Here is a 14,308-nt window from a genome sequence, read left to right on the forward strand (position 1 = left end):
TTCAGTCCATGAATGCTATTAAGTAAATTGTTTACTTACATATTCCATCGCAATAATTATGAGAACTGAATAGAAATCAAAATACCCAACAGTCCATGGAGAAAAAAAAAACATGACTTAATATCATGAGTCGAACAATGTTATAGCCTGTTTAGACATAAATGACCTAACCGTGGAATTAAGATTAGTAGCTTAGCCTACACACTAATCAATATACACTGAGTTCACAAAACATTAAGAACACCTGCACTTTCCATGACAGACTGACCAAGTGGATCTAGGTGAAACCTATGATCCCTTATTGATGTCACTTGCTAAATCCACTTTAAATCAGTGAAGATGAAGGGGAGGAGACATGTTAAAGAATGATTTTTAAGCCTTGAGACATGGATTGTGTATGTGTGCCATTCAGAGGGTGAATGGGCAAGACAAAATATTTAAGTTGCCTTTGAACAGAGTAGTAGGTGTGAGGTGTACCGGTTTGTCAACTGAAAAAACTGCTGGGTTTTTCACTCTCCACAGTTTCTCGTTTCTATCAAGAATGGTCCACCACCCAAAGTTCATCCAGCCAACTTGACACAACTGTGGAAAGCATTGGAGTCATCATGGACCAGCATACCCTGTGAAACGCTTTCGACACCTTGTAGAGTCCATGGCTGACAAATTGAGACTGTTCTGAGGGCAAACGGGGTGGTGCAACTCAATATTAGGAAGGTGTTCCTAATATTTGGTATACTCAGTGTATAGCCTATGACACAAAACAATACATTCTTATGAACAAATCATGATAATGAAATTTGAAATAAGTTGATGACAGATGTCAGGTTTTGTATAGTATAAAACATAATGTACATTATATAGCATAAATAGCACATTTTAAATCACAAATACATGTCATCCTACACACAAGACAGTTGAGGGCAATTTAAAGTGAAAAGTCTCATTATTTCAAATTGTTATCAATAAGCTATCAATAACCTTTGTTTAAGGATGGGAATTAAGCCATTTTTTAACCATACTATTGTTAAAAATATTCAAGGCATCTGGCTGTTGAGTCATAATTCATTCAACACAAACAGTTATGGTCTTTTCAGAGTCGGTCTTCCTTATCGATATACATGGGCGTGGTCTGAAAGGTCACAGGAACAGTCACTGGAATCGTCACCGGTATAGTCAGACAAATTGCACCAGGTTCAAGAGTAGACGAGGAAACTTCAATGGGTGGAGGTGGCGAGGGAAGAGGCTCTGTGTGTGCAATGTGTGTGTCAGAGAGGGGGAAGGTGGGCAGTGGGTCGCGGTGGGTGCGTAAGTGCTTGCGGAGGTAGGCGGCAAACAGAAAGGCTTTGCTACAGTGGGGGCAGACGTGGTTGCGGTTGGTCGAGTGGATCCGCTGGTGTTTCCGCAACCCGGCTTTGTTGAGGAAACCTTTGCCGCAGCTGTCGCAGACGTGGGGTCGCGGTTTGGGGTGCATCTTCTCGTGGGCTTGCAGGTCAGACAGCAGTACAAACTCCTCCCGGCAGGTGGCGCATACGTGTGGGCCCATGGGTAGGGGGGCCACGGTGGTGGAAAGAGGGGAGACAGTGTGAAGAGCCTCATGGGCCTGAACCTCCTCCCAGGTCCCAAAGGTGACGTCACAGTGTGAACAGGAGAACTGGGGGAGGGAGGTGTGAGCGAGGAAGACTGCTGCAACTGTCTCAGGTACCGCCTGCTGCGGTAGCAGCGCAGGCCTCTCAGCCAGGTGAGTGCGCTCGTGCTTCCGTAGGCTGGAGGAGACCACGAACGACTTGAAGCACAGGTCACATTTGAATGGGCGCTCGCCGGAGTGCACCCTGCGGTGCTTGTTGAGACTGGAGCGCTCGGCAAAGGACTTGCCGCACTCCGTGCAGGAGAAGGGCCGCAGCCCTGTGTGCACCAGCATGTGACGCCGCAGGTCCCAGGATGCCACAAACGCCTTGTCGCAGCTCTGACACTTGTAGGGCCGCTGCCCGGAGTGCACCCGCTGATGCACGGCCAGGTCAGCAGGCTGCCGGAATCTCTTGGCACACTTGTCACAGGGGTAGGGCTTGAACCCTGAATGGGCCCTCTGGTGCCGGCGGAAACTGGAAGGGTCTGAAAACATCTTCCCACACTGCGGGCAGAGGAATGGCTTCTCACCCGAGTGAGTGCGCAGGTGAGACTGATAGGAGGAGAGCTGAGTGAAGCCTTTGCCACACTGCTCACACTGGTAGGGTTTGCTCTGGGAGTGAATGCGGAGGTGACAAGCCAGGGAGGAGGAACGGGAGAAAGCCTTGCCGCAGTCTGAACACAGGTAGGGCTTCTCTCCTGTGTGAGACCGTTCATGGTTCTTCAGGTCTTTCAGCTCAGTGTACGTCTTCCCACACTTATCACAGGAGTAGGGCCGGTGGCCCTGGTGGTTGCGCCTGTGCTTCCGGTAAACAGAGGGGTCGGCAAAGCTCTTCCCGCACTCGGCACAAAAATAGGGCTTCTCCCCCGTGTGAGAGCGCAGGTGCACCTTCAGCTTGGACAGAGTGGGGTAGCTCTTGGAGCAATGGGGGCAGGAATATGGCCGCTCGCCGCTGTGCTGCGTCATGTGAATACGCAGGCATATGGCCTGCATGAAGGTCTTGCCGCATTCGGTGCAGACAAAAGGCTTCTCCCCTGTATGGGAGCGGCTGTGGTTGCGTAGCTCCGTTGGGGTCTTGTAAGCCTTGTGACACTGATCGCACTGAAAGGGGCGCTGAGCAGAGTGAGAGACCTGATGCTTGGAGAGCTGGGCTCTGCTGTGGAACGTTTTGCTGCACTGAGAGCATGTGTGCTGCTTTTGCTCCTGCTGCTCCTTACTGTGGGCAGACAGCTTATGGCTCCGGAGAGCCAAGGGGCTACTGAAAGCCTCCTGGCAGGCAGAGCACTTGAAAGAATGCTTGGATTTCTTTGGAGGTCTGCCTTTGCCTCTCTTTTTTACAGGGGGCTCCTCTACCTCCAGCTCTTTGCTCTCCTCACTCGGTTCAGCAAGGAGGGTGTCTTGCTCTGTAGGTGGTGGGCTGCCAGGCTGTGGAGAGGCCATCCTTTAAGTTATATGCTTGTGATGCTAAGGAAATTAGAATATAAGAAAAAGACATAAGTAAATCTGAAGATGACACATTCAGTCATGCATTTCTTAATCAAGCTTGGGAAATGTTCAGTAGGCAGTAATGATTTTACAATCATATAAAATAGTGAGCAGATTGAAAACTCGATCCAAGATCATTTATATCATGTTTTCAAATATAATTTGTACTGGCTGAGAGGACATGACAAAGACACTTAGGTAGCAGAGGGAAACTAGTGAAGCAACGTTTCATTAATAATGTGGAGGGGTAAATCTCAAAATGGCTGGCATTAGGACCTCAGGGACAATTCAACTAAACGCTTGTTATAAAGGAAGTTGGCATGAAAAACACGAATCTCAAATAAATCTAATTTCTTTGAAAAAATAACGTGCGTTTTCCATGTTAAATTATTACTGGGGTGCATATATCATGAGACAATAATTCAACAAAAATTGGCAATTGAAGCGATTTTAGCGTACTTGTGCTAAACTCAAAATGGCTGGCTTTAGGACCGGCTGAACAAGCTCATTCGCCCTCTGGGGTCATCCTCGCATAAGATGGCTCCGCATCTGTATTTGGAATAAATGTGTATTATAATATTAAAACGATTGCTTACCTTTTTATCTTCGTTCGGGCATTAAGGATCAGTTAAAGTGTCCAGATATGAAGCCCCAATAACTGCGTTTACAGTGAAGCCCTATGATTGGTGCTGGTGGAGGAGGACGGCTTTAGGACCATGACGAGAGTGCTATTCTCGAGCGTGCAACAGTGCAGCACTTGCGTGGGTCACAATTTCTTGTAAATATTAAACGTTGGCTTTATGGATTTTCTCATATTTGACCAACGGTAGTGTATTTTACACTTAGCAAGATGTCGGAGAACCGCATGAATGGCTTTATTTTGAAGAACTGCAGGTAAGAGGTGTTCTATTGAGAGGGGAAGTAATTAAATAGCACGCTCCTGTTTTGCCAAATGTTTCCATCGTTTGCATGGATGGTTGATGTCGCGCAGATGGGTTAATTTTTGAATGAGCTAGTGCCTAATTGGGATGGAAAACGTTTTAGTCACCTAAGAAGGGTTTTAAATTTCAGTTTACGTACCAGTCCATCATATAATTTTACATGACAAATCCACAAATAGTTTTGTAGACAACGCACAGTTATGTGCGTATGACAGAACGACGAAGGGGGACTTATTTTAGTGGTACACATATCCTGTTTCCTAGCAACAAGAGTAGGAAGAATGTGTAATGGAACGGAATGAAGGAGGAAAAAAAGACAATTGAAGAAGACTTGTCCATTATCAATAACATTTTAGCTTTGTGGTGAGGAAAAACATTGACCTGGATTAAAATGCCATAGGTTACATCAGAAACTACAGAATATATTTGACAGGACGCACGAATGAAATGGATGGTAAAACAGAGAATCGCTTTTTGCTGCAATGTTTGTTTAGCTAGCTAAGCATGATGATGCTACTTGCTAACGTTACCTAGCAGCTATTGTATCCAGCATTGGATTGCTCGCAAAACAACAACTTTTCCATAGCAGTGCGTGTGTTGACCTAACACATGAAATGTAGCTACTGGAATTCAACCATTTGACATTTTAAGTTGTTTTGACCAAGGTGGTGTTTTCCCACATTATTGACATAGCTATGCGGCTGGCTGTCGCGCTAGTCAGGGTATTGCTGTATGTGCTAGCTAGCTAGCCACTTTCAACTTGAATCGGACAAAATCTTTTTGGGATAGTTTGAGACCGAGCTAGCCAACAAGTAACAAACTAGTTAAATTCCTAAATTTAGTCAATTCTGATATATACATTTAAATTGCATGTCAATAAGTAAGACAATTGGTAATTCGGTTCACGGTAACGTTAACGACATTTTATGTCGCTAGGCCAAACAGGAAAAGTATTGCTACTGTACACTGTATGAAGCTGCATATGATGAATGGAGAGTTTATTAACACGATATTTGAGCGGAGTTAAATATATTAGGCCTTGTTTATTAGCCATATTTCAATCTGTGATAAACTACCCTATGGTTCTTCAAAATTCGTAATAATTTGAAGTGTTTGTTTCAAACCACAACTGTCCAGTTTACAGCAATATGGTCTACTTCATCTCTAATGTATCATTGCCTGCTTGAATTGTATACTTCCAGATGAGACAACCCTTGTTTCAATAGTAAGTCTCACACCAAGCCTTTAACATTTTAGTCATTTAGCAGATGCTCTTGTCCAGAGCGACTTACAAGAGCAATTAGAGTTAAGTTCCTTGCTCAAAGGGCACATCGACAGATGTTTCACCTAATCGGCACAAGGTTTCGTACCGCTCTTAACCGCTAAGCTACCCGCTGACCCCTTTAACATGTTCATGAAAAATAATACAGGTGTTGCATCAGTAAAGTACATTTTGAATAAAAGTTTGTGCCAATTGCATTAGTAGGCCATGATTATCCCATAGTTAAATAAATAATACATTGACTGCAAATTATGCCAAATGACCAGATCTGTTTTACATTTTTCCCACAGCCCTCATGATGTACCTGCAGCCTTTCTACCCCAGAAATTAAATTCATATTCAATGGAGTGGTACTAAATTATCCAATCGCATTCTTGTGTTGCCTTCCTATTTGGACAATACAATAGATACGCTCTTGTTATACAGAGGAGCTGGGAATCTGATGTATTTTCCCCTCAATTATCTTGCTCAAATATGTGCAGTACTATCCTGTAATGGCTATGCAAGAGCCTGGCAGGACCAAAGGCTTCCCTTGCAAACACTGTGGCATAGTGTGTTCCAACATGCCAAGCCTTCTGGAACACATGGATAGTCACTCCCAGCAAGAGGAAGATCGCAAGTTCAAGTGCGATGAATGTGGGCGGGGTTACAGGCATGCAGGTAGCCTCGCTAACCATAAGAAAACACACGAGTTGGGTTCTTTTCAATGTCCAGTATGTGCTAGGAAGCTCTCAAACCCTCTGGCCCTGAAGAGCCATCTGCGAATCCACACATCGCAGAAGAAGTACTCCTGCATGGATTGTGGGAAGGCCTTTAGGTTAGCTACTCAGCTGGCCACCCATCAAAAGGTCCATCTATCCAGGCAGTCAAAGAGGAGAGCCGGTAGGAGGGCAGCTGCAGAATATTCTCCAATTGAGAATAGAGATGAAATTGATGATAATGAAGACCTTCATGAGCAGTTGGTCTTGGTGGCTGACCAGCAAGACACAAGGATGGAAATTATATCTGATGATGGCCTTAGTCAGGAGGAGGCAGAGATTATCCCCATCTCAGCAAATTACAGTGAAAACCTAGGCTCTGACGAAGCAGGGGATCGACCTTTCAAATGTGATCAGTGTGAAAAGTCATATAGACACCATGGAAGCCTGATCAATCATAAAAAGTCTCACCAAGTAGGGATGTTTGAGTGCCCTATCTGTTTCAAACAGTTCAATAATCTTGCTGCCCTCCATAGTCACCAGAGAACCCATAACAAGTCCAGAAGTGGGCCAGACACCCGTTCCACGGAAGTCACTTACGCAGGCACAGCACAAGAGCAGTTTTCCCCCTCAAACAGGGAGGCTGCTGTACATTTCTGCCACCTGTGTCAAGTGATGTTTCCTAATGATGATGAGTTCCAGGAACACATCCAAATGCATAATTCTTCCTCTATGTCATTTGGGCACATTCAAGGTTCATCTGAGGGTTATCATGGCACTTATGACCATAGTGTCACTCATTCTCCTGACTCAAACTTTCATTCACCCCCTCTAAACAATACTCCATCGATGGATAATCAGGGGGAGCAGATCAACGATGTTCAAATATACTCTGACCACTCCAGTAACGAATCCACCTTGAACACTCAGCAAGAGCCCACAATCTTGGATTCAGAGATTTCTGCTGACGCTCTAGGGAAGGCAGAACAGTCCTCAGTTACAGAAAATGTTGAGCGCCGCTTCAAGTGCCAGGTCTGTGGCAAAAGCTACCGGCACGCAGGGAGCCTCATCAACCACAAGCGGTCTCATCAGACTGGCATTTACCAGTGTTCCATCTGCCGCAAGACTTACCCACACATGGCTGCCCTCCGCAGCCACATCCGCATCCACAGGGCCCATCCGTCCTCCTTCAACCTCAGCTCTGAAGGAGACTGGCTGTCTCCCGAGCCCCTGACACTGGAGAACCAGCAGGCCTGCTTTTCCTCTCAGGATGGTGATGCTAGCAGTATGATGGCGCTCGCTCAGGAGAACAAGGGTGAACACGACAATGGAGGATCATCCCACGAGAAGTTTGACTCCACCTTTCCTCAGGAAAGAACTGTGCACCTACCTCACGACGAACACCTGATGGAGAGGCACATGTGCGCCGACTGTGGCGAAACATTTGCGGACATCGCAGGGATCAAGTCGCACATATGCCCCCAGCTACAACAGCAGCAGGAGGCCATGTCAAATGACAGTAACCTAACCTTCCAGGACACTAATGGCCAATGCTCCATGGGAAATCCAGGGGATCATATAAAATTCCAGGGACTGAATGGCAGCCCTGGGCAAAGGTACTTTGGTGAACACAACTTCCATGAAGTCATGAATGGGGAGCAGTTAAATGGTGGTGATGGCGAGGAGGAGGATGATGACGGAGAGCTCTATCAATGCTCAGTGTGTGGGAACCGCTACACAAGCATGAGGGCTCTGAGGAGTCATCTTCGTGGCCACACTCAATCCCACGATACTCCTACAAGCTCTGGCCCTTCCTCCATGTCCTCCCTCGAGGCTGAAAAAGAAGAGGACCCCGGAGAGAGACAGCAAGTGGATGGGGGTCTGATGATCTGCAGTACTTGCGGAGAGAGTTTTGCCAAGAAGCAGGACATGCTTGCTCATCAGCTCTCGCACCATAAAGCACAAGCAGATGACGCTAAACACGTACATATGGACAATAGTAATGGAGCTAGACACAAAGAGGAAGTTGACAGCATCATCTGTGGAAATTGTGGTACATTTTGCACCAGTTACCATCATCTTGAGACTCATCAATGTACAGCAAATGGGCAAAGTGAATCTGGTGATGAGAGAACTGAAATGGGCAACTCTGCCAACGGTAAAGAATTAGGACCAATGAAAGCAGATTTGGACAATGGTGATCGCCAGTACAAGTGTGATCAGTGTGGAAGAGCATACAGACATGCTGGCTCCCTTCTCAACCATAAAAAGTCCCACAAAATGGGAGTATTCCGCTGCATGGTTTGCCAGAAGCGCTTCTACAATCTACTGGCCCTTAAGAACCATCAAAGGACCCACTTTGACGTTAAGAGGTAATTGCTCAACGTAATTGCTAACGCAGAAAAAAGTTGTCTTCTACTGATATGTCCATGTTATTTGACATCATGTATGTAACCAGAGAAGCTACATTGTAGACATGCGGTAGACCCAATTAATTTGTACTGCTACATACCAAGGTTTAGTTATTACATTGTTATAGTTGAATTTGCTGTTGATTGGACCCTGCCCTAACAGCAAGCATTTTTTACAAGTACTTATGTACTTGTAAAAGAATCCAAGGATATATTGCCTATAAAATTGCTATTGCCATAGATGTATTTTGTGTCTTGTCATAACTTCATTCATGCTCAAATGTTCTGTGCTTTGTAAACAGGATTATCCTCTCTCTTTGTCCCCTCGTCTAGGCATACATGCAATGAATGTGGGAAGGCATTCAAGATACAGAAGCAGCTATTGAACCACCTAAGAATTCACAAGGAGAACAAGGCCAAAATACAGGAGCTCAACAATCAGATTCAGGCCCTCATGCAAATGAATGGGACCGGGTCAGAGGGAGGAATGCACTCGTTAAATGCACCTGCCAATCAAGCCGCCACCACCACCCGCAGAAGGCGTAGGCCAACCCTCAACCTAAAGAAACCCAGTGTGGGGGAAGGGGCTCTGACAGCGTCTCAGACTGAGGTCAAATCAGAGGGGGCAGGCGACCCTCGCCCCTACTCCTGTGACCAATGTGGGCGAACGTATCGGCACGCAGGAAGTCTGGTCAACCACAAGAACTCTCACAAGACGGGTGAATACTACTGCTCTGTTTGTAACAACACCTACTCCAACCAACTGGCTATGAAGAACCACCTGCGCATCCACTTCTCAGTTAAAAAGCACAGTTGCCAACACTGTGGTAAGGCCTTTAGGGGAAAGAAGCAGTTGTCTAACCATATTTGCGCACACCTCCGAAAGGATATGCCTGGAGGGGTCAGGGGAAGTGGTCGCAGACGCGCTAGAAACATTAAATGTAAGCAGTGCAGACTGACATTTGTATCTGCAGACCAGCTCACAGCCCATACCTGCGGGTCACTGGCAAACTCATCAGAGGGCAGTGATGGACAAACGAGCACGTCCTTGAAAAAAGAGGAGCGACCGTTCACCTGCAACATCTGCAATCGCAGCTACCGCCACGCAGGCAGTCTCCTGAATCATAAAAACACCCATAAGTCCGGCCACTTCAGCTGCACGTTCTGCTCCAAGCCCTTCTCTAACCCCATGGCGTTACGCAACCACACACGAATTCACACACAGAAGAAGAAGCATGTCTGCCTGACCTGCGGGAAGGCGTTTCGGCTGGCCAGTATTCTCCATAACCACCAGAAGGTCCACACCAGGGTGGCCAGCCACTTCAGCTGCCCAGAATGTGGCAAGAGCTTCCAGGGCAAGTCTGGGCTTAAGAGGCACCGCTGCCAGAGCAGGGGTCAGGATGACTCGGCTAAAGCTGGTGACAGCTATCACAGAGATGGTGGTGGAGACAAGTGCTTCATGTGAGTTACTGTCTCATAATCAACTCCTTATGTAAGTCCTAATTCTTCCTGGATGTTATTAGAATGATTCTCCCTTCTGTTTTCATGGTTTTAATGGCTATTTTTTTAATGTTTAGTTTTAGGGTAAATCTGTCATTATTTCCTCAGTTTATATTCTATTAGTAAAAGCATGGTTTTCTTTGCCAATTAATGCCCAACGTAAATTATTTTCATGAACAGGGATTTTAATGTCTCTACTGCAGGTGTGACCTGTGTGGACGCTCGTACCGCCACTCTGGCTCCCTGCTCAACCATAAAAAGACACACTCCGAAAACCTCCACCACTGTACCTTGTGCCTCCAGACTTTCCCCGATCCCATCGCCCTCCAGGTCCACTCCCAGATGAAGCGCCACTGCTGCCCAGACTGTGGCAAGACCTTCTGTCTCGTCTCCCACCTGCAGAGCCACATGGAGGTGCACTCCAAGGAACGCACCCTGGTCTGCAGCCCCTGCCATCAGAGCTTCCCCAACCCGGCCAGCTACCAGCAACATCAGGACCTGCACCACCGGGCCCAGGGGCATTACCAACAACACAGCATGCAATTAAAGGACAACCTAGGCTGGGGCTCGGGACTGGACCAACCCGTGGGGATCCAGGGCATGCCCAAGCTGGTACCGGCGTTTGCCCACATGCACGGCGGCATGCCCGACTCTCAGGACCAGCAGGAGAGCAACGAGGCTCACTGCACAGGGTTGAAGAGCCACGTGTGCGAGCACTGCGGCCGCACCTACCGTCACGCCGGCTCCCTCCTCAACCACAAGAACAGCCACAAAACGGGCTCCTTCTTCTGCTCCGTGTGCCAGAAGGAGTTCACTAACCTGATGGCCCTGAAGAACCACAGGCGCATCCACACGGAGCCCAAGCGCTACCAGTGCCTGGAGTGCGGCAAGGCCTTCCGCGTGTCCACCCAGCTCATCTGCCACCGGAGGATGCACACCAAAGAGAAGCCTTTCTCCTGCCTGCTGTGCGACAAGAGCTTCTCCAGCAAGTCAAATCTGCGCCACCACCAAAAGATGCACCAGAGCGGTGCCCAGGTTTATGAGTCCTCCTTCAACATGGATGCTAACAGTTTCATGGACTTGGACATGGGCTCTTTTCTCTGAGTCGAGTCGGGATTCAAAAGGTGAGGGTTTTGTTCAACCCCTCAGACCATTGTAGAGTCGAATACTTCTTATATTAGTCTCCCATGGGCCCCTATCAGTAATTGTAAAGTGACGGGTGTTCCTCAAATCCCCAGTAGAGACAGCGTTTAGTCTTGATGCTGAGCTCTTCAAAGCTGCCTCACAAACATTTTGTTTTGTTTTGGTCGTACACTTTTGGACTCGTGGAAGGAATTCCAATCTTACCTCTAGTAGGGATTGTGACACAAAGTCCCAGATTGGATTGAATGTTTGCACAAAGCCATTGAATCGTTTAGTGCTATAGGAGTGAAGACTATAGGTCATGATTTATTTCCTCTTGCTATCTATTACTGTGTTTTGTGCCTCCGTAGGTTAATTTCTCTGCTGTGCTCATCAAAAGTGTGGGCTGTATATATGCCCTTGAATCCTGTTCAGTGTTGCCATAGGTTAGAGAGAAGTGGTCAATTGACCTTTTGTGATGTGGTTTCAATAAGGACAACCCTGTCGCTGTAAGGGAGATGACCTCTAGTCCTACCCAGAGGATGATATCAAAGGTATTTACTGAAATCATGAAATCAAGTAAATGGTTTTAATAATGCTAATAGTATTTGGGTTCATGTTTGAGGCATTGTATGCTAAATGGACGTATTTAATAATTTATTCCTGTTCTTTTGATTTATTTTTCTGTGTATACTTTGATAGATCGCAGTTTTCAATGAATGTTAACATGTGAAGAGAACCTCCTTTTTTTTAAAGAAATATCCTATGTAGCGTCTATGGAAATTCCTCAATCTATAATTCCATTATTCTCAATTGGTGCAACTCCAATACAGGTAGGAATGCGTAAGCCCAGGATAATGGTCTTGCTAGCACTCAGGTTTTTCATCTTTAAAAGGAAAATATCTGATGTGCAAAGCATTGTAGATAATCATCGGTGTCTGGGTTGTTTCTTTTTTACATGTCATTTCTCACCCATGTCTTGTTGAAATAAGAATTGTAGCCTTTTGTCCATAATCCCCCCCCCCCCCCCCCTTTTAAAAATTGCATGAGTGTTGCAATACCATACGCATGCTTTTGACTTCTCAAACTTCTAAAAACACGTTTGAGTGCTAGTCCTTAAAATAAGTCAAAAGTGTAGAATTATCGTGCCGTGAAATCCTAGTCTCCTATTTCTCTCATTTTAATGGTTATTTTATTTATGTTGAAATGTATTATGGATTCTTTTAGAACTTTGAAAAGGTGGAGATGAATCTATGAAATCTTGTTCTAAATACTCAACCTAACACGAGCTTAAGTGTTAGAAAAGTCAATATCGTTGGTTGCTGACCTTAACCATGTTGACCGCTACGTTTATCAAGAAGCAGGTGTTGATCACCACTATTTGTGAAATGGTTTGGTGTCTGGTCATAACTTAACCTTTACATAATTACACGTTTATCTTTGGTTTACTATTCCTACCAGAAAGTGTAGAAAACAATAAGGTGCCTATCATACACAAAACAGTTATTTTTCAGTCACACTGTAATGTCAAATGTTTGGGAAAACACAAGTAGGAAGCAGAGGCCCTTTTTAGGTTTAAAACAGCAGAGGGCCTTTGTTTGAGGGTGTTGTATCAGTACACCACAAGGTGTTTTTCTTTGCTTTCTTTATGCCTTTGTATTTCATATATTATGAATTGTAAATATTTCTGGGACCGGTAAGATGTATAAAATACCTCATCAAAGAGCCTTGCCAATTCCTGAAACTGATATTTAAAGCTTTCACAGTTTATTTAAGAGAAATTATAGCATATAGCTACAATACACTGTAATAATTACAACTTTTATAGTTCTCTAGGCCTGTATCATGAGCACATTGTTAATAAGGCGTCAGCTTCAAACACCTCAAATTCTAATTGCATGTGAGCAGTCGAGATGCATGCAAGTTGTTCTCCCCATTCTACCAATATTGTAAGCAATAGGTTGCCATTTTAGAAACGTTTAGTGCTCATTTTGCCAATACATGTTATTTTAGTAAGTTCCCATTTTGTGGATAACATTTTTTCTCATTATTGTATCCGACATGCTTGTCCACTGGGTTAAATTGTATTACTTGATTCAGAAGACAAACCACATGGCCATCCTGACAGAGATTCTACAACTCACACAAAAGGTTACTGCAGAAGTCAGAACTACTGTACACTTAGAATAGCTTGCATGGTGATGGCAGACTTACCAACATCTAAACGGAGACAGTCTTTTTTTATTTGTTTTTGGATTGGCAATAAATGCATTATGGTTCATTTCTGTAATTCGGCTCTCGTACCCCAATTACATGAAATTGCAACATGTATTTTAAGCCATGAACGTTTTAAATGGTCCGCGTGTAGAGAATGTTACCAGTTGATCTCCGTTTAAACCTTGCAAGTGGGAAGGTGTCAGATTTACTATGATCTCTTCTGGCACTTGTTAATATACGCCTCATTGTTTTGACATGACTACCCCGGTTCTGTACATGTGTCATGTGCATCTCCCACAGTTATGTCAATATTTTAAATAAAACATTAGCTCGGTTCTCTACATTCATAGCAAGAATTTCCTTTACATGAAGTTACTGTTAAATTGGCTATAGTATAATAAAAAGCATATGCCACATGATTTGAATTTAGTGTTTGAAAACTCAAGTCTGAAATATTTTATTTATATAACCTTGTATATATTTTGTCACTTTGAAATGTAGATTTTTACTTGTTAGTACTATGAACTTAGCTAATTAGAAACTTAACAAATCAGTTATTAAAATTAAATGACTTAAAATACATTGTGTTGGTAATTTGAGTTCATGTCCTTTTCAAACTTGGTTTAAATTATTAATTTTTTTAAACATGAAGAACCTGGTTCCAAACCAACACCTGTCTCCTACACACAATAGTACCTGGTTCCAAACCAACACCTGTCTCCTACACACAATAGTACCTGGTTCCAAACCAACACCTGTCTCCTACACACAATAGTACCTGGTTCCAAACCAACACCTGTCTCCTACACACAATAGTACCTGGTTCCAAAACGTACTGCTTCCTACACACAATAGTACCTGGTTCCAAACCAAAGCCTGTATCCATGCAACACAGTACATGGTTGTAGTGAGTGCAAAATGTGTGCATTTGGACAGTTGTTGAACAACTTTGCTAGATTCAATCCGTAGAGCGGAAGGTTCGTGTTGTAGCACAAACGACCGCGGGATTATTGCCTTCAAATTTCAAT

General features: G+C 44.7%; 2 protein-coding genes across 5 annotated transcripts; one reads left to right on the forward strand and one right to left on the reverse strand.

Moving 5' to 3' along the window:
* Positions 1–13: 13 nt before the first annotated feature.
* znf668 (zinc finger protein 668) lies at positions 14–3,807 on the reverse strand. The gene is made up of 2 exons (XM_014158954.2): positions 3,706–3,807; positions 14–3,088 (listed from the first exon to the last, which is right to left on the reverse strand). The coding sequence occupies exon 2, from the start codon at positions 3,062–3,064 to the stop codon at positions 1,091–1,093; it is 1,974 nt and encodes a 657-aa protein (XP_014014429.1). The 5' UTR covers positions 3,065–3,088; positions 3,706–3,807; the 3' UTR covers positions 14–1,090.
* znf646 (zinc finger protein 646) lies at positions 3,706–13,858 on the forward strand. 4 transcript variants are annotated; one of them, XM_014158951.3, is made up of 4 exons: positions 3,706–4,003; positions 5,623–8,402; positions 8,775–9,902; positions 10,145–13,858. In XM_014158951.3, the coding sequence occupies exons 2-4, from the start codon at positions 5,827–5,829 to the stop codon at positions 11,043–11,045; spliced, it is 4,605 nt and encodes a 1,534-aa protein (XP_014014426.1). In that variant the 5' UTR covers positions 3,706–4,003; positions 5,623–5,826; the 3' UTR covers positions 11,046–13,858. The 4 variants fall into 4 exon arrangements, with proteins under 4 accessions (XP_014014426.1, XP_014014425.1, XP_014014428.1 ...); XM_014158950.3 differs by lacking the exon at positions 3,706–4,003 and adding an exon at positions 4,298–4,413; XM_014158953.3 differs by lacking the exon at positions 3,706–4,003 and adding an exon at positions 4,298–4,504 and having other exon boundaries at positions 8,775–9,933; positions 10,145–10,283.
* The last annotated feature ends 450 nt before the right edge of the window (positions 13,859–14,308 follow it).

The sequence above is a fragment of the Salmo salar genome, chromosome 19 (genome assembly GCF_965601325.2).
Source record: "Salmo salar chromosome 19, fSalSal1, whole genome shotgun sequence".
NCBI lineage: Eukaryota > Metazoa > Chordata > Actinopteri > Salmoniformes > Salmonidae > Salmo > Salmo salar.

What these genes read in the sequence shown, in the direction of transcription:
- znf668 (XM_014158954.2), bottom strand. Translation starts at nt 3,064, where the DNA reads ATGGCCTCTCCACAGCCTGGCAGCCCACCACCTACAGAGCAAGACACC.
- znf646 (XM_014158951.3), top strand. Translation starts at nt 5,827, where the DNA reads ATGGCTATGCAAGAGCCTGGCAGGACCAAAGGCTTCCCTTGCAAACAC. An exon ending in ACCCACTTTGACGTTAAGAG is followed by an intron (nt 8,403 to 8,774) that starts GTAATTGCTCAA and finishes CCCCTCGTCTAG; the next exon opens with GCATACATGCAATGAATGTG. An exon ending in GGTGGAGACAAGTGCTTCAT is followed by an intron (nt 9,903 to 10,144) that starts GTGAGTTACTGT and finishes TCTCTACTGCAG; the next exon opens with GTGTGACCTGTGTGGACGCT.